This window comes from Epinephelus lanceolatus, chromosome 12, assembly GCF_041903045.1.
Source record: "Epinephelus lanceolatus isolate andai-2023 chromosome 12, ASM4190304v1, whole genome shotgun sequence".
In the NCBI taxonomy this organism is placed as follows: Eukaryota; Metazoa; Chordata; class Actinopteri; order Perciformes; family Serranidae; genus Epinephelus; species Epinephelus lanceolatus.
This window is the reverse complement of record NC_135745.1, coordinates 1,557,437-1,578,363: the sequence shown is the minus strand read 5'-3', so window position 1 is coordinate 1,578,363 and position 20,927 is coordinate 1,557,437. Positions and strand designations below refer to the sequence as shown.

At 39.8% G+C, this 20,927-nt stretch overlaps 2 protein-coding genes across 2 annotated transcripts in view; one reads left to right on the top strand and one right to left on the bottom strand.

Annotated features, from left to right (window-relative positions):
• The window catches only part of LOC117271561 (voltage-gated inwardly rectifying potassium channel KCNH6-like), a 414,055-nt gene that overhangs the window by 108,941 nt on the left and 284,187 nt on the right, over nt 1-20,927 (bottom strand). The gene's annotated exons all lie outside the window — the stretch shown is intronic.
• LOC144464980 (uncharacterized) lies at nt 12,897-17,529 on the top strand. Its single transcript, XM_078172820.1, has 2 exons — nt 12,897-13,036; nt 16,676-17,529. Exons 1-2 carry the CDS (start codon nt 13,013-13,015, stop codon nt 17,066-17,068), a joined length of 417 nt encoding a protein of 138 aa, XP_078028946.1. The 5' UTR covers nt 12,897-13,012; the 3' UTR covers nt 17,069-17,529.

Here is a 20,927-nt window from a genome sequence, read left to right as displayed (position 1 = left end):
CTGAATCTTTTGATCATATTTTGGATTAGATGGTGAAATCCCTCAATTCCTTGCAATTATGCCTTGAGAAACATCGGTCTTGGACTGATGGACTATTTGCTGATGCAACTTTTCACAATATGGTGAACCTTGCACTGTCCTTGCTTGTGAACGTCTGAGCCTTTCGAGGACGCCCCTTTCATACCCAATCATACTGACTGAGCCTTGTATTCCTTTAGCCCTTAGCAGTGATGATTTTATGAGCTTTTTTAATGACAAAATTCTAAGTATTAGAAGCAAAATTCATGACCTCCTGTCCTCAGATAGTACCTATCTGCCCTCAAACACAGCTATAAGACCTAATATATATTTAGATTGCTTCAGATTCTTCAGAATATTTGATTTTTGATATCCTGAAAACATTGAAACATCCATTAAAAATGTGATATTCATGTTTAGGCTACATCATATTGCTTATTTTACACTGTCTGTAAAGACTGTAAAAATATCTCTTACCGTCAACAGGATGAGGAAAATCTTTCAGATTTCTAGTCTTTTTGAAATCTAAAACATAAATATGTGCTACAATATTTCATCCTACATTTTAGTTACTGTACAACACTAGCTAATGGGCCATAGATACTTTGTTCACTAGTAATGATTTAATAACAATATTTTAAGGTATCCTTGTAAAAAAAAAAAAAAGAATATACACACACTGTCTTTGCTTGCTCAAAGAATATTCTAAAACAGAACATTGTTATTATTTCATAAGTCACAAATAGTAGTAGGCGTAAAACAAGTTTTCAACAACACAGTGTTTTATTATAACATATTTTCAGACAAAATTGACACCCCCTTATTTCAAATATATGCCCTTAACCCCCCTGGGAGGCTCCCGTCAATTGGCCACACCACTGGCCACCCTCCAGTGGACCATCCTGCTGGAGCTGCTCTGCTGCTCCTCAAGCTTCTCCTGACATGTCTTTAAAATGTCATGGAGTCTTGAGGCCCTCCACTCCGGCTGGCTGACCCTCCATGTCTGCCTTTCATCTGGATCAGTTTCCTCATCGCTCATCAAGCAGGCAGGTGCATCTTTCATAAAGCTGTAATCCTCCTTGGACAGCAGTTTCTCTGCCACAGCCCTTCGTGCATTAAGAAGCTGAAACAGAAAACAATTATTGCACTTGCTTCTTTGTGATTGTTAGTGGTTGGTAAAAACTGGTAGAGGGAAGCGATAAGCCACTAGGTGGCACCACAAATGCAAAAACTTTATCTTTTCATTGACCACAGGAATTAGAAGCTGATATCGACTACATATGGTTTAAAGGTGGAGTCAGTATGATTTTCCTAAAAATAAAATATAGACTTATAAAAAAGAAATCCTGCTAAATCATCACCTATGGGCTTATACTCATGTGTGGTGGTGACTCTGTCTGCAGCCCCCCTTCCTTCTGCCTGTATTTTGATGTTTTAGTGTCTGTTTTGTTGTGCACAGGGGGCGCTTATGGGCGGGTTTCTTGTGATTCCCCCAGCCAATGACAGAGCACAGGACTGGACTGGAAGTAGTGAAACCTGATGACTGCATTCAAACGATGCTGGCAATGCAGCACCTTCCTGCACGATTGTTTGGAGGTGTTGGTGTGCTTATTTGTGCTTATCAGCGTAACTATGGTGAAAAATTAACAAGAAGGTGTTATTCCTCTGATTCCAATAGTGTGTCTGCACACCACCAGACTGCAGATACATGCTTCTCTCTGATTACCCAGCTTCACTTTTAGTTTTGTCTCGCCAGCGCTGCTCTCTCTCTTCAGTCTCTAGCTACAGTCAGGTCCATAATTATTTGGACAATGATACAGTTGTCATCATTTTGGCTCTGTACACCACCACAATGGGTTTTAAATGAAACAATGAATACCTGCTTAAAGTGCAGACCCTCAGCTTTCATTTAAGGCTTTTTTCAAAAATGTAGTATGGACCGTGTAGGAATGACAAGCATTTCTTCACACAGTCCCCCAACTTTAAGGGCTCATAAGTATTTGGACAAACTAACATAATCATCAGTTAAACAGTCAGTTTTAATACTTGGTTGCAAATCCTTTACAGTCAATGACTGCCTGAAGTGTTGGACACATAGGCATCATCAGATACTGGGTTTCTTACCTGGTGATGCTCTGCCAGCCCTTTACTGCAGCCGTCTGCACTTCCTGCTTGTGTTTTGGGTGTTTTGCCCTTAGTTTTGGCTTCAGCAAGAGAAATGCATGCTCAATTGGATTCAGGTCAGATGATATGACTTGACCATTGCAGAACATTCCACTTCTTTGTCTTAAAATGTCTTTGGTTGCTTTTGCAATATGCTTCAGGTCAATGTCCATCTGCACTGTGAAGCATCATCCAATGAGTTTTGAAGCATTTGGTTGAATCTGAGCAGATAATGAAGCCCCAAACACTTCAGCTTTCATCCTGCTGCTCTTGTAAGCAAGACAAGACTTCACTAGAATAAATACAGAGGGTTTATCACAAGATGCAAACCATTAGTTAGCCTTAAAAATGGAAGGCCAGATTAGAGTTTGTCAAAAACCATCTAAAAAGCCTGTACAGTTGTGGAACAGCATACTATGGACAGATAAAACAAAGATCAACTACCAGAATGATGGGAAGACAAGAGAAGGAAGAAGGGAAGGAACTGCTCATGATCCAAAGCCCACCACCTCATCAGTGAAGCATGGTGGAGGTACTGTTATGTCATGGCCATGTATGGCTGCCAGTGGAACTGGTTCTCTTGTATTTATTGATGATGTGACTGCTGACAAGAGCAGCAGGATGAAAGCTGAAGTGTTTGGGGCTACATTATCTGCTCAGATTCAACCAAATGCTTCAAAACTCATTAGACAATGCTTCACAGTGCAGTTGGACAATGACCTGAAGCATATTGCAAAAGCAACCAAAGACATTTTTAAGGCAAAGAAGTGGAATGTTCTGCAATGGTCAAGTCATATCATCTGACCTGAATCCAATTGAGCATGCGTTTCTCTTGCTGAAGCCAAAACTGAGGGCAAAACACCCAAAACACAAGCAGGAAGTGCAGACGGCTGCAGTAAAGGGCTGGCAGAGCATCACCAGGTAAGAAACCCAGTATCTGATGATGCCTATGTGTCCAACACTTCAGGCAGTCATTGACTGTAAAGGATTTGCAACCAAGTATTAAAACTGACTGTTTAATTGATGATTATGTTAGTTTGTCCAAATACTTATGAGCCCTTAAAGTTGGGGGACTGTGTGAAGAAATGCTTGTCATTCCTACACGGTTCATACTACATTTTTGAAAAAAGCCTTAAATGAAAGCTGAGAGTCTGCACTTCAAGCAGGTATTCATTGTTTCATTTAAAACCCATTGTGGTGGTGTACAGAGCCAAAATGATGACAACTGTATCATTGTCCAAATAATTATGGACCTGACTGTAGCTTGACCACAGCTGTGTTTACAAACAACAACTGGAAAATCCTCCACCTTTAACTGGCTGCTAGGAAAGGGATCTGGAAGGCACATCCCTGACTGTTCTAGTTTTGACTGACTGAGCAGCTATTGTTTGGATTCAACTCACCCTGTGTCTCCTGTTGTTGAGAGCTTTGGCCCTGCGATCCTCCTCCATCTTGTTCTCAACTAGAAGCTTGAACTTCCGCTTCACATGTTCATAGTAACAGTTGCAGGCTCCTGTCAACATAAAAAGCAATTTGTTTTAAAGGGATAGTTCAGTTTTTTTGAAGTGGGGTTGTATGGTACAAATACCCACTAAGTATATTAGCTGCAGTAGACAGCAGCTCAGTAAGCCACAGCAGCACATAGTGCAGGGCAGAGATGCAGCAACAAACAGGGAAGTGTTGCACCAGACAAACAGAGATGCATGTTTTTTCTGCTGTGTACATCGACATATTTTAAATAATACCCGTCATAATGGTTAGTCACAACATTAATGATAATGAGCTGACAACAATTATTACACTAAGGAGGCTGTCCAGCTGTATGTGGAAAGGAATGTGTGTGGAGGAGAAATACATATAAATAAATTGATTAATAAATGTTCAATACTTAAAGCAGCTGTTTTGTCCAGCAGCGGAACGTTTTACCATTAATAAAACTGTCTCTAGTTCGTATCACCCCCCCTTGAAGATCCGCATATTTATTTGAACCCAACAGCGACAAAAAAGCCTTTCTCTATATGGCTATTTAGCGTAGCCTCGCTCGGGTCAGACGCACATCGGAAGTCAGCAAACCAGAATACAGCACCCGAGGCGGAAGTGATTCGGCTTGCCCGCAGCGGCCCGCAGCAATTAAACCACAGAAGAAGAAGGAGCCGTGTTTACGGTGTTCTTTGAGTAAGCAGTACGCAACGAGCATTGTTGAACACATAACACCTAACAGTTTTACCAGAGATGTATCTATGAGGACTAAGTTGTACTTTTGATGTCATGGCGGATAATGAAGGAGCATCATGTAAAATTATCTGTGACTGTGACCATGAACACAAATATACAGCAGGCAGTTGACCTCAGTTTATAAGAAATTCAGAGCTACACCAGAACATTTATGAACAGGTCTTACTTTACTACTAATTTGTGTGTATTGTTAGCATGTTAGCATGTTTCCACTAATTACTTGGACTGACCTAACGTTAGTAGTGTTAGCTTTGCAAGCGAAGGCTGCAGGTAACAGCTTTGCTGTGTTAGGATTATGTTATGCCTTCACTGTGTATCTTCACATAAAAGAATACTCAGACAATTTGGGAGTTATGCCCTTTCTCTATCATTTTCATATTGAGACAGCATGATCGATATCTTTTTTGTGTCCGTATGTCCAGTGGCTGGGTCTCAGCGGTTAGCATTGGGGTCAGTACGTCCTGCGCTGTGATCCGCGGAGGGATACACCGCTGAGCAGGCACAGACGTACCTTATAAGCAAAACTCAGCTGTTTCTTTAGCCTAGCGATATCTCCGGACTATAGTAGCTGCAATAGACGACTCTGAACGCGATTTTGAAGAGTTTCTTGTAGCGGACACAGACCCAGAGCCATACCTGTTTGAGCCAGAGTACACAGATGAGGAACTCCCATGTGTAGGATGCTGATCGGGCGAGAAGAGAGGCTGAATCCTCCGCTCCCATTTTGCTGCACAGAATGGGATTCGGTGCTACCATCGTTGGGGAGATATATCATCAGGAGGAAAACCGCCGCAGAGAGTGCATCACAAGGAGTGAAAACTTTGCAGCAATCACTAATCCTGGCATGATTGAAACTTTTTTTCATGTTCCTAAGATGAAAATCTTGAAATCTTCGATTTTAGGGTCACGATTTGATTTGATTGTCGATTTTTTTTTCTTATTAAGTTTGAGACTCAATACAATGTGACATCTACAAATGTGTATGCTCACAATTTTTAATTTGTTTAATCATTTTATGTGTTTTTCACTGGAAAATGACAGATTTAATTGTGTTTTCTTTATGGGTTTTGGTAAGTACAATTCTCTAACTTCACCACCGCCTTAAATGAGTGCTGGTTGTTGGTTGTTTTAGGATGTGCCAGGCTTATAGACTGTAGAGAAAGGCTCCGCTGCTTCAGACAGAGAACAGCCTGCTTGGACGAACGCAACTAATGACTTCTGTCTCTACTTTGCCTGTATAAAACAGGATATATCTTCCGCAAACAGGTAACTCATGCTGAGACCTGTAACAACAACAGTTCGGCCAAACTGAAGATGAAGTTGAGTGAAACATCTTATACTATTAAACAATCTTGGTGGCTCACCGGGTGGATCATGCTTTCTCTCACAGACCGATACATCCATGTGGAAGACAGTAGAAACACAGTAGAGGATAGCAGCTGCAGTATAATGTAGTAATGTGTCTCCTTTATCTGTCATCGTGTCGTAAGCTGTAAGTCAGATAACTTGCGGCGCCGGCTACAATATGCTGTGTCGTCATGTGTTTTTTCCCCTCTTTGCAAACCTTCCTGATGTAAAATGGTGGCGGCACTAAATCGTCGATCCTCTCTTTGATTTCGACACTCGAGACTGTGACATCATTTCGATCGATTTCAATGTAAAATCGAGATTGCGACACCCCTACTATTTATACAATTGGAGTAAATGGATGTGTATTCAAAAACACAATTCTAAAGACTTTCTAAAAATGAAATGCGTGTTATTTTGCAACATCATTGGAAATGCCATTCTACATTTGTTACAGGCTATTGTGACACATTCAAACAGTATTCCTTACTTCTCATTGCCCCTGTATTTATTCTCCTCCCCCAGACCAGCGTGGATTCTTTTGATCTCCCGCTAAACAGGAGCAGGGGGTAGCAAGAAGAAGAAAAAGTGACATCAATATAACAAGAGTTTACAATTGTGCACAACTTTTTGTAAACACACAAAACAAACAGCAGAGGTCATGGTGGAGATGGTGACAATGAAGTTAATAACAACTACACTCGTAAACTTGAAACCTCAAGTACATACACTGAACCTAAGGAAGGACAATTGTATTGCTTATTTAATCAGTTTTCAATGTTAACCCTAGTCTGTATATTCATTGTCTGTTTGCCTTCATTTGCCTCCCTCTTAAAATCTGTCAAATTCATGCAAACTTATAGCTGCCTGATCGTCATTCTTTCTAAACTTCATTTGGTGTTATGATCTCAGAAATATTACATTCATTTCCACTGAAATATTATTGTATTATTGTTGCGTGTGTAGGAAAAGAAAAGAATTTTACTACCATATACAGTACATTATAGTGAAATTTGGTCTCAGCATTTAACCAATCCCTGACGGGCAGTGGACAGCTGCAGTGCACCACCAGTTTTATACAAGAGCCTTAAAGAAGACATGAAACACTGGTCAATATGAGTGTGGTTTGTTTGCATTTCATCTTGGGTAAGATATGGCTCTGAAATATAACATGAATTTCACCTAGGTTTGCTGGAAAACTAAAAAGTATTTCCCCCTTTCGCCACTAGGAGGCTGCCATCTTTTATCCAAGCAGCTGGTGACGTTAGAGGGGGGACCCCCAACAAATCCGCTGACGTCACCAGCTGCTTGGATAAAAGATGGCAGTGGCCTAGTGGCGAAAGGGGGAATACTTTTCAGTTTTCCAGCAAACTCGAGTAGCATCCAGCTGCAGCCCTGGAGCAGAAGCCCCTGATGTGACACAAGCCTCTGGCTTACCAGAAGTGCCCCTGGCATGACAGAAGTGACATATTTTGCTGGATAGTATTGTCGCGGTCTTTGTTTGGAACTGAGCTCGCAGGACACAGCATCTCATCGCAGGTTTCAGGTAAGCTAACTGGAATAAATTGGCAGAAAATAGCTTTGTTGTTTATTCTGTGACCGTTAGAAGAGGTCCCTGGTGAGTGGCAAGGCACGACTGGGTGTATATAGCTTAGCACAGGTCCCCACAAGCTAACATTATCTTTCTTTAGCTTTTAGCTAGTTTAGCTCATGTTACCTAACAGGCTACAACTGTGGTGTTTTCATTTTATTTTCCCTAGTTGACGTTATCTCCTCATCTGGCTATCGTGAGCACTCGTTTTGGATTAAAGTGGAAGTGCCCAGAGCTGCCACCTGTGGTCCCGGGCAGGGCTTGAGACTTGGGATCCACTCACCTATGGTCCCGCCCGGGCCTGACCTCTGCAGCCCTCCGGCCTGACCTCGGCGGCCTGGATGGATGCTCAAGTGTGTGAGAGGAGCGCGGAGGTCAAATAGTGAAGTTTAAGGATGCCTTCAGTATGTTGTTAATGTGATTTTATGGGCAATTTATCAGTCGAGATCTCCTCCCTTGCAAAGCAAACTGACTCGATGGCTACAGGTAATTGTAATATTCTCATGGAATATCCTAGTTGTAAGAGGTAACATAATACTCTACTGCCACCTATTGGATATCTGAATGTTTCATTGTGATTGGTTAATACAACGTGCAGACAAGAACGTCATCAGATCAGAGCTCAGTGTGTTTACGATCTGCTAGGCTGTAACATGTAACCTGCAGTCCGGTTTACAATAAACAAGTTAAAAGCACGTCGTCGTCCTGGTGTTAATTGTACACACCGTACAAACCAAGACAGTAATAGCGCAGTACCACTGTTTTTCCGAGATGAAGGACTGATTGTTGAGTTGCTGTTAACAGTTAACGGAGTTAACGGATCCCGTTATTTAACCGTTTCAACACTAAATTAAGCAGAGTGACGGACCTAAAGCCTTCAATCTGGCTAAAAGACAGCTGAAATGCTAAAAAAAATACAGTGGTGAAGTTGGGATTTGTTTCTTGAAGTTACGTGCTCATAATCTTTTCTGTGTCTTGCAGGCTGCCCGGAGAAGCAGACTGGCCATCAGATATTGTTTGTGGAAATTTAAAAATAAAGTTTGTCAAACTGATTTTTGTCTCTTCATCGTGCACACTTACTCACAAAATATGGTAACAGTCAGCTATTTTTGAATGTTAGCATTGATTTCTCACAGTGAATGGTGAAATATTTGTATTTTCAAAGGTCCGACCTAAATGAATAAAGGTCGTAGTTAACCAAGCATATGAATATTAATATAGAAGGAGCGCCCACTGAGCGAAGCTTCTTTTATTGATGGTTTGAACGTCATAAGGTGGTCATTTTCGATTAAAGGCCGACGTCTCAGCGACGTCTTGGCAATGAGCAAATGCTCTCCCTGCTACAACGATCTAAACTTGATACATCGGGCCGACGTCAGCCAAATGTATGTGTGCTATCTAAACAATTTTGTTTTACTAAAAAACAACAAAAAACAAAGTTGACTTGTATGATTAAATAAAGGTAAAATTAATGGACAATTCATCAATTCATAGATGCTATGTTAAGCAATTTTACTAAAAAAGAAAAGAGAAAAGTCACTTCTGTCATGCCAGGGGCACTTCTGGCAAGCCGGGGGCTTGTGTCACGTCAGGGGCTTCTGCTCCGGGGCTGCAGCTGGATAGTAATGGCAAAACTAGGTGAAATTCATGTTATATTTCAGAGCCATATCTTACCCAAGGTGAAATGCAAACGAACCACACTCATAATGACCAGTGTTTCATGTCCTCTTTAAGGCTGCACCATTTTTAAGAATATCGAATTTCATTTAAAATGGATCTTGACACACATTTCTATTGCGCCTTCCTGTGATTTGAAAATCTCATTAGGCCATATTGCAATTGCAATGTGATAAAATCCTAGTATATAGTGAATTTGTTGTTTTAAAGATTACTGATGCTTTTCTGCAAACGGCATTTCCTTATTAAAATATTAATTCTAATTTTGTATAATATTTTTGAATTAGGATTAATTCAGAACAAGGCACTTGAGCATGTTTGTTTCACTTTTCTACTTGCTAATGTCTGAGTGTACTGTGAAAAAATATAACCTGTGTTGTTGTTTTTATAATAATGTAAAGATAATTGTCCAAAATTCTCTGAAAATGCATAATATTAACATTTAATGGGGGAGAGCCCCAGTTGTTGAGGCCCGTCTGGTGCCCACTCCTGGTGTGTGCAAATACATATATAGGTATTGGCATTGTAGGTTTGGTGTACACACTCCAGCACCGCTGACGAAAAAAATCCTAGGAAACACTGATGGATGATAAATGTATAGGTAAAGAAAAATAAACAAATAAATGCAGAAGAAACGACATTGTAAAGGCAGGACTATCACACATTTTTACCAATGCATTTTCAAAATGTTTCTATAATATGTTACCACATTTCCAGTAGCCTACATAGTGATCATATGGTGCAATGATGAGGCTCTTACTGGAGGAAGAGGAGCAAAGGAAGAGGAGAGGAGACAAGTTGTAGAGAAGAAAGCAAAACAATAGCCAAAATATTACATATTCACAACTTTTCCAAAACATTTGTTAATTCCAAACCATTTCCAGGCCTGGAAAAGCTTTTCTAAATTCATAACTTTTCTAGGAATTGGGAAACCTGTAAAGGGATCAATCTGCATGTCTGTCAAGCACATCAAAAATGACAACTTACTGATAAGGCCTTGGGAATCTGCCTGGGAATGGCCTTGTGTGTTGTTGCTGCTGCTGCTGCTGCTGCTGCTTTTAGTTCACTGATGTCCTCCTTTATTGTACTAATTGTCTCTGTCAAATCACTGACTTTCTCCACCACCTTCGACATTGTTTTGTGGATGCCGGATAAACCTCGAAATACAGTTTATTTGTTGATATTAAAACAAATGTACAGTAATACAATTAAATCCAGGCATTACAGAACTATTTGTATTGCATTGTAGCAACTCATGATGTAATAACGGCCCATAATGTAATAACTTAAATGTAATAAATGTTCATAATGTAATAAGCAGCTCCTAATGTAATAAAACCATGAGCATAATAATAAAGGCTTTGCGCATAATGTTAACTTAATACATTATGAGCCTTACTGCTGTTGCTCATAATGCAATGGCTCATATCAATATGAAGCCAAATCATCAAGTGATTTATTTTGTGTATACTAAACAGAACATACTCAGTCATAAACAATAATAGTAGATCTTATTGAGGCCAGCAAACAATTACATTGTTCTTGATTTTGAATGTCAATGTTTATTTAATTCAATAAATTATTTACAAAAGCCTGAATTACAGCGCATTATATGTCAAATTATAGGAAGAAAAAGTCAAGATTGCTGTGTTTTTCAGTTCAGTGCAGTTTGTGATACCAGGTTAACACGTACAGAAGAATAAAAGCATTAATTTTAATGGATGAGGCATGTGTTACTTTGCAAAACCTCGTTGATAAAATCACAACACTAAATTGATTAATTAAACAATGCAAATGTTGGTAGTTCGCATTTACTTAGGTGAAATCAAGCGCAGTAATGTGGCAGCCATTTTGGCTGAATCATTCAGCTGAATCATGCACGCTCCCGCGGCCAGGGGACACATTTCCTATCGGTGATAAATTCTGTAGCAATCCTGGGGCAGTGGTGAGTGTGGTATGAATGGAGTCAGCTTTCAGTCAGTGTGTAGGCTGGAGATTGGTGGAGCAGAGAGGGGAGGGCTGCCCTGCTGGGTACTGTAAGTGAGTATGTGTGTATGAAGTGTGTGTGCTATGCTAGAAGAGTCAGAATTTGGGACAGAGAGTTTTACGTGTTACCCCCTGGAGTGTTACTGGAGTTTTTGGAGTGCACAAATAAACGGGCCTTTTTCCCAAATGCTACTCTGGTCTCCTGCTCCTGAGTGATTCATTACAATACCTTGGCACGACACCTGCAAGTTTAGGCCCGTCAGGCTGGGGGTTATTACATTATGAGTCGTTACTACAGTATGAGTTGCTACAAGCATTCACATCTTAGATCAAATGATAAACATCAACATTTGTTCATGGATAGAGTGAGAGCACCACACAGACCTGACTTTTTTTTCCAGACCTGATCTGTTAGCTGTGATACTCCCGCTCACACTGTAGCAATAACACAACTGCTAGCAATACTCCTTGACTTGCAAGCAACAGTAGCAGCCTCACAATCGAGCCACTCCACTGTAATGTAACTGATGTTCATCATCATCAACTTCTTAACATTTTATTTTTTACATCCCGATATTTAACTTTAAGCATGGCCAAGGACCAACTTGAACCCTGTGTGTGAGGGTTAAATCACTCGGCTTGATATCAACTGCTAACGAACATGAACTGTTAAATGATTTAATAAACCAGTTAGCAGCTAGCTAGCTAATGTTACTTACGTCCAAATGTCGTCCTGTGTTATACCACTTGGGATCCCGCTTCCACTGTCCACACGGTAACTCCCTGTCCCTGTCACAGTGTCTAGGCGCCGTTTTACGGAGTAGCGTCCAGATGACCCGCCACCCAGAGCGGTTGTTGTCGCCGCCTCGTTCTCCTCCAAGTCCAAAGACACAACTCGACTTCGCCTAAATGGCATCCTGAACCTCTGAACTAGCCAAAAACTCACTGAATAACCTACCGACCGACTGCAAAAATTTGCTTCTCACTCACTACTCTGACCGCCAAGAAAAGAATTTGCGCGCCTGAAAATTAACGTTTATAGACGTACTACGCTCAACTCTCGCAAGACCTTCAGGGCGTGGTTACCATATAGATATGACCCGTGTATTTTTATTTAAAATTTGAACAGCGCTGATTGATTGGCTGAAGAAGCCTGGCAAGGTGCAGGCAAGGAGATTCTTCTTTTTTTAATTTTTTATTTTTTCAAATCCAGACCAGTAACGTTAGTTTTTGTGGACTGTGCTGGAGAACATAGGATAAGTTAGGTAAGTTATGTGGACAGTTTTAATACTTAAATTTGTATGGTGGATGTTTTAATCAATATTTTAAAATGTAAAACAAACCATGTTAGCAAGACTAATGTTTTTTTTTTTGTTAAGCAACAAAACATGCCTATGCCCCGAAAAGATAATGGTGATCATGCCAGGTATAAATGGTGTGATCACTGCAGAGAGATGGTTTCCAGATCAACCTATTATCTACATCTACAGAACTATCCAGGAGATTGCAAAGTTGGCTGCTCAGGGGGTGCGAAAAAGGTAAGGTTATTTTCTCTAAAATGTTGATTAAAGTGGTAATCTTGAAGATGTTTTAAGCAAGCTGCAGCTGAGGTGCGCTGGATCTCTTGACATGTAATTACTGAGAGAAGTAGAGGTTTTATCATAACAGAGTTGCATGGTAAAAAAAAATGACTCCTTGGCAGCTCTAGTGTTAATAATAAATCACTCTGACTAAATAGTTTGATCAAGAAATAAATGTCAGAGGCATTGCTTTTTCTTTATTTCATTGTTTAATTTCTCATAAACACAATGGGCAATATCAGTTGTATTATATATAATATTATATATTTTAACTGTAATTCTGAACTTCAATGCATGCTCCTCAGGTGAAACTGATTTGAGTAAGTGGGAAAAAAATGTTGGGAACCTTTTTCATAACAATTTTTAACTGCCAATTACAGGACAGTGGTGAGCCTACTGTCTACTGGGACACTTGATGATGAGCCACAACTCAATGCAGGTAAACCCCTTCTAAAGTTTAATTATAATAACAAATAAGATTGTTGTTTATTTTTGGAACCATGCCCGAGTTAAAGGCCCCATACAAGTTAGAGCTTCTTTAGCTTCTGTATTATACATAATTCCCAGTGAAACAGATTTGGACAGTGAACAATTACAAGAAGTATTAAAATCCCAAAGTCATGTAAAATTACATGAAAATACAATATAGGATAATAATCAGAGTTGGGTATAACGCGTTTGATTACTTTTTGCAATAACGAGTAACCTAACACGTTAGTCTGCTGTTTGAGTAATCAAATACTTAAGTACATTTTCAAACAAGACATCAGTTAACTTACTTCCGTTACTTTTAGAACGCTGGTCCTTCAGCTCCGAAACAGCAACGGCTGTCGTTTGGTTCTAATAACGGAGGTAACGTTAAACCTATAGACGAATTCGGCGAGCGATTTGTGTATGCCGCCATCTTGCGGCGGCGCCATTGCTGCGGTGACATGTGTCAGTCATCAATTCATTATGCTGTCATTGTGAAATGACTCTCTACAATGACACCATCATGATTGATGATGTTAGACAGTGGCCTCCGGTAACTGATGAAGGTATCTTAAATGAGTACCGATATTAATATAGAAATTAATCATTTGTTTGAGTGATAAGCAGGAAAGATTAGAGTAATAGGGAGATAATAGACTGTATCATTAAACACTGTAATATAACGTTAGCATACGTTACGTGTGCTGACGTTAGCAAGCTAGCAGCATGACATTTAATCATTATGGACAGGCTATGTGACTAAAAACAACAACAACACGTGTTTGTGTTTTGTTTTAGGAGGTATTCAAGAATATTTTATTGATCGCCTGGCCTCCAATGACCAGAAAAACGGCAATTACAGGTCTCTGATTGAGGGTCAAAATTACCTGAGCTCCGGATGGGTCGGGCAAATTTTATACCGTCTTTTAGAGGACCATCACATCATATTGAAGGCGATCAATATTGATCGCCTTCAATATGATGTGATGTCACATAGCCTGTCCATAATGATTAAATGTCACGCTGCTAGCTTGCTAACGTCAGCACAAGTAACGTATGCTAACGTTATATTACACAGTGTTTAATGATACATTCTGTTATCTCCCTATTACTCTAATCTTTCCTGCTTATCGCTCAAACAAATGATTAATTTCTATATTAATATCGGTACTCATTTAAGATACCTTCATTAGTTACCGGAGGCCACCGTCTAACATCATCAATCCAGCTATTCATGATGCTGTCATTGGAGAGAGTCAGTTCACAGTGACAGCATAATGAATTGATGACTGACACGTCACCGCAGCAATGGCGCCGCCACAAGATGGCGGCACACACAAATCGCTCGCCGAAATCGTCTATCAGTCTGAAAGAAGCCACGGAGCTTGTGGCTCGCTACGTGGTCGGAGAAATGCTGCCTTTGTCTAAATAGGTGGAGTAGGACTCGCTGACAGACATATTTCAGACTCAGCACTTGCATTATGCCTGGTACACGCTACACGCTGGTAGTCACCAATTATCCCCGGTCGTCTTTCACGGCGTGTATGATGTCATCGGGTTATTCTTGTACTGTTTTTATTTTACTAGTATTTGAGTCACTGCCAGAACTGTGTCTGTTCCATAGACTGTATAGAAATATGTGCCAGCCGACATGTTGTTGTAGTCACCTAAGAGCATAAGCAGATGGCAGGAGCTACATTTGAAGCGCCATATGTAAACTGTCAAGCTACTGTATCTTCCACAGGAAGTTTTGACAAATGTTTCAGAATAAAAGTCTATTTAGAAAATGGAGGGATTCTCTAGCCGAGGTTATAAGGGGCTTTTAATTTGAAACAAGTGTTGAGTTTGAAATGACGGTGCAATATGTTAACTTTACAAAGACAACGGAGCGGATAAAAAGTAAAAATATAAACACACAGAGGGATTAATAAATAACGGACTGTCTATAATGTAGTTTGTTTCAAATGAAGCCGGGAGCCTCTGCAGTTGTGATGAGTAAAAGCCCCACTGCTATTTGTTAATGTTATTACTTTATGTCCGACTGTGAGGATGTACCATTGTTTGCTGGCTTGATGCTAATGACAGTCATGTCAACTCAGCAGGTTGACAAAGTGCCTCTGCTGTTTCACACCATCATTTCCCCCTTTTACTCTCTGTGGTAACATCCTTAGAGGAAATAAAAACGCTGGGGTGTTGTTGTCATACAGTTGTCTACGGCAGCAGATTGTTCTGTGTTTCTACTGGTCAAAGTGACGGCTGTGATGGGAGAAATGGATCTCAGTGAAGGGCAAGTGGTCCATAACTTTAATTCTGGAGACAAAAAAATGTAGGCTTAGCGCCCTGTGGTCCATTGCCCAATAGGAAATGTAGAATACTCAAAAGTACTTTAAAAGTGCTTGAGTTACTTTTCTCAGGGAGTAACGTTGGAAGTACTTTTAAAGTAAGTGAGTTACTTTACTCAGGGAGTAACATTAACGCAGTAAAGTACATGGTTACTTTTTTAGAAAGTAACGCAGTAACGTACTTTGATTACTTTTAAAGTAACCCTTACCCAACACTAATAATAATACAGTATATTTATTTATCATTATTATTATTATTGTTATCATTATACAGTATTTGTTTTACAGCAGTGTTATAGGAAATGTAATTGTTAATAGGTGGAAATAATCTTATTTAGCATTAAAAATACAAAATATGCATAAGATTTCATTTCGTTTTACTGAGATGGTTATTTTCTGTTATTTTACAGGATTTTATCTGCTGCTGGATATGACTCATTTTTACAGTCTATACTGCAACAGCATTATATTAAATACTTTAAGAATGTCACGACATAATACAGATATTTTGCTCTTCTGTCAGTAACAAATATTCACTCCAACCCAGTAATCGTTACTTTCTTTTCACAAATAATGTGAAGATCAGACATGTAACGTTTACAGCAGCACTTATTAATAAGAATTACTAGTTCATGTCAGAGAGTCAGTCACTGAGCAAGACAACAAGAACAGCTCTTCTTCATGTGCATGCTGGAAATGTTTTAGCTTTATTGTTGTTCGGGAGAATTACTGTATGACCCCGAAAGGAAAACGGGAGAGGCCAGTGAAAATCGGGAGGGTTGGCATATGCTCTGAAAATGATTTTTGAAAATGTACAATTACCACTACACTCCAGATACTAACACATTTTTTCTTTAATTAAAGCTGTGTAACTTTTACACATAAATGGATGTCTGTTAATTACATTCAAGGCCTTGCTAAACGAGTTCATACAATGCAGATTAAGCCTATCACCACCAGGTAAATCTCTCTGTATTTCAAAGTATACAGAGTTTTTAAACCTGATCTGGGGTCAGACATTCTCACCACTGCTGGGAGGAGAATGTAACTAACCAGTCACAGTAGAGTTTAGCCTCCAAAGATATTCTTTGGAGGCTAAACTCTACTGTGATTGTGTGAACTTGTTTAGCAAGGGCTTATCTTAGCTTATTTTATTGTTTAATGTAACAGACATCCATTTATGTGTAGAGGTTATAACTTTAACTGTTTCTCAGGAATGTTGCCACAATGTAGCTTTGTTGAATGGGGGTTTACCTCTATTACAGAAGCGGGCAGCAATGGAAGCAGAGAAGACAGTGAAGAGGATAGAGGCCAGGAAGAAGATGGAGGCAGTAACGTGGAAGGAGACAGTGAAGAGGATGGAGACAGGGAAGAAGACGGAGGCAGTGACGAGGATGGAGACAGTGAAGAGGATGGAGGCAGGGAAGGAGACGGAGGCAATGAAGAGGATGGAGACAGTGAAGAGGATGGAGGCAGGGAAGGAGACGGAGGCAATGAAGAGGATGGAGGCAGGGAAGGAGATGGAGGCAGTGACGAGGATGGAGACAGTGAAGAGGATGGAGGCAAGGAAGAGGACATTGAATTTGAAGAGGTGGTCGAGGAGGAGAGGGGTGACGAGAATGACGGCACTAGTGAGGATGTTCAGTTCTCCTGGTTAACATACTTAATTCTTCGTCTTACTGCACGGAAGTCATATTTTACCATTTCAGATAATGCCTACATTGTACTGTTAAATCTGATGAGGTCCTTTCTTTTTGCTCTGGGTAGCATTTGCAGACTTGATTTACTGAAGAATTTGGCTGAAAGAATTCCCTCCACTATGTATATGGTCAGAAAAATGCTTTCTCTGAACAGAGATGATTTCATTCGCTATGTGGCTTGTCCAGAATGTAACAAAGTATATACAGTTGAGGAAGCCACAATAATTGTGAGAGATGGATGAGGTGTAAGGAAAAAATCTGCAAAATGTAGTCATGTTGAGCTTAAAAAACATGCACATAAGCGTCGTTGTCAAGAATGTGACACCTTGCTCATGAAAACCGTCATAGGAAAAAAAGGGGCAGCATATTTATATCCTAAACGTACATTTTGTTACCGAAGCATTATCAAGAGTTTACAGGACATGACCCAAAGACCAGGCTTTAATGAAGCCTGTGAGAAGTGGAGAGAACGTAACGCATGTGACAATGTATATGGTGACATATATGATGGAAACATTTGGAAAGACTTCCAGTCTTATGAAGACAAGCCCTTCCTGTCTGAAGCATGTAATCTGGGTCTCATGCTTAATGTTGATTGATTTCAGCCCTATGATAAAGTTAAGGATTCAGTAGATGTTATGTATCTGGTTGCAATGAATCTGCCTCGTGAGGAAAGGTTTAAGGAAGAGAATATTATTGTAGCAGGGATTATTTCTGGCCCACATGAGCCTAAAGAGCACATTAATGCCTACTTGAAACCTCTTGTTAATGATATAAATGACCTATGGAAAGGGGTTTACCTGTCAGACTCTTCAGCTTTAGGAAAGCAGCTATATAGAGCTGCTTTACTGTGTTTGTCAAGTGATATTCCAGCATCTCGCAAGACTGGGGGATTTCTAGGCCACATGGCAAAAATGGGATATTCCAAGTGTCTAAAGGAATTTCCACGAACAATTGATAACAAGGTTGACTATTCGGGTTTTCAGTGGGATCAGTGGCTCCCTCGGTCAAAAGAAAACCACGTACTATATGCCAGGAGGGCAAAAGAGGCTCAATCAAAGGGAGAACAGGCAAGATTAGAGGGCCTATATGGAGCCAGGTATAGTACTTCATGATTTGCCTTATTTTGACCCAGTTTGAATGCATGTTATTGACCCCATGCACAACATCTTAGAAGGTACAGCCAAAAGAGTGATGCAGGTGTGGAAGGAATCAGGTGCTCTAAATAGCCAGTCCTTCAAAATTCTGCAGTCTAGAGTAGACTCGATGAAGGTCCCAAGTGACCTTGATCCTGGGATTCCTACAAAAACTGAATCAGCGTTTGAAGGTTTCACTGCATCGCAGTGAAAGATTTGGCTATGTACTTATTCCTTGTATGCCCTTAAAGATCTGTTAAATGACACAGATTACAATATCTGGAAGTCCTTTGTTTCTGCTGCAAGAATACTCTGTTCTAGAGTTTTAACAGCAAATCAGTTGGATGGTGCAGACGGATGTCTCAACATTTTCTGTAATACTTTTGAACGCAAATATGGAAGAGAATGGTATACTATGAACATGCATCTTCATTCGCACCTCAAATCTTGTATCATAGACTATGTTCATGGATTTTGGTGCTTTTCCTTTGAACGGGCCAATGGGACTTTAGGTGACTACCATACAAATAACCAACATGCAGAACTCATCATGATGCGCAAATGGTTGCTAGATTGGCAGGTGTCTCAGAAATCTAAATGTGGACCAAGGCAGCTTGAAGAACATTTTACTTCTGTTTTACACTTTTTTGAAAGAAAACCATCATAACAAAGCTACATATTACACATGGACCAGTTGAACCGGCTTAAAATGCTGTCAGACAGTGATGATTTTCAGCATGATTTTTCATATGACAGCACATTAGAGACTCTGCTTCCGCCTCTAAAACATGGTGGAATTTCTTATGAAGAAAACCAAGCATTGCTTTTGATGTCCAGGACGTTATATGGTTCAAATTAATGTGTACACAGAGTGTCCCACCACAGCACACAGTTTAACAGATACATCCTGGGAGGTGAATTATTATCATCAGAAGACTACAGAGCCAACTCTTGTATATGTGCAAAGTGGTTTCGTAATGACGAGATTACTGGAGAACATGTTATTGATCCGAGAGCTGAAGCTAGACCAGCTTTAATTTCTAGAATGTTTAAGGTTATTGTGTTTTTGAAAAGAGATGGTAAAAAAGTTAAAGCTGTGCACAATGTTGCAGAGGCTAAATGGTTTAAACAACACGGTGAAAGATACTACTATAGTCAGAATGACTCGTGTTCTGTATGGGAGTTAAACTTTGAGACTTTTTCGTATGCAACATACTTCCCGCTGAAAAGAATCACGGGTCGCTGTGCCTATACCAAAGCTAAGGTTCAGTTTTCAAGAACCAGGGAGGAAACTGTAACCATTGTTGTTCCAGTGTCATCTATCAGATGCATTTAGGCACAAGGCTGTATTGTGGCCCACACAGCACCACGATGGCAATTAGGGCTAAAAATATATGTCCTACTGCATTTTCAAATCAATATTTGTTAAAGATTAAATATGTCAAAATACCATTTAAATGTGACAGCCATTCTCCCCTACAGTTCAGGTGCTATGTTAACAGTTTGCAATGAAACAAAAACAAATGTGCTTTGTCATATTGATTCTATAACCTCAGACTCATTGTTTGTCTTAAAATACAACAAGTCATATGATTAGAAAACTGTTTTAATACCAAACACTTCATGTCAATAAAATTAATTATGAATATAACATTTGGCTACGCATTCTTCCATGGTTTCTATGATCAAAACATGCTGATTTCTGTTTAGTGGACTAATGGCCTAGGTTTATTTTCCTTTGTTAGATATCATATTCTAACTCATATTTTCATAGCCCTTTTCAACAGCAAAATAGTTTCTTATTATGTGATATATAAAAAACCTACATAAAGAGACAACCCGCTATCATGACAAAGTGTGTAATACACCCGCTGGTCCACTGTTGTCCAGCGTATCAGTGTCATGTTTGGCCTCGCCTAGGCATGAAAACTACACACGAGTACAAATACTGATGATTAGATTTAGGCACAAAAGCCACTTGGTTAGGGTTAGGAAAATAGCATGGTTGGCATTAAAAAAACGCTGGTAAAACACTTGCAACACTCGCCACACATGGGAAGCGAACTCAGGTCTACTGCTTTACTGCTCTGAAGTCTATCACACTTTGCCGTGATACTGGGTTGAAAGAGAGGGATGGTGAGGCAACAATATTCTATAATACTCACTATGTAGGACTATTCAGGTGTTCTGGGGAGTGCAACCTCAAATACATTAATGTTATGTAACCCTAACCCTATTTTGACACCTATCCAGATGTATTTGGTAGGTAAAATAAGTTATACACTAGCCCAAATCTCAAGGTGTGACTATCATTAGGAAAAGGATCAATACTTTAAAGGATTTTTTTCCACCAAACAAGCAAAAAAATTAAAAAAACTTTATTTTATCCAGGTTTGAGTCTCAAAGGGTCTCCAAAACTTCACCTGAAAGAGGATGGAGCCAGACAGAGATGAAAATTAAAGTTTATCATAGAACAAAAGTAAATACATCTTTGGGCCCAGTCTAGACCCGGAGAGTAACATATCAGTATGAAGGTCATACATTGCTCCTGCTTTGAAATACTGACCTTTGAACCTTGACCTTGGTGCATGTTTGAAGGCTTACAATTCAGCAACAAAAGGGATACAGACCGTTATGGAGAGCTCTTGACCTAATCTATCATGTCAGTGTAGTCATCACTA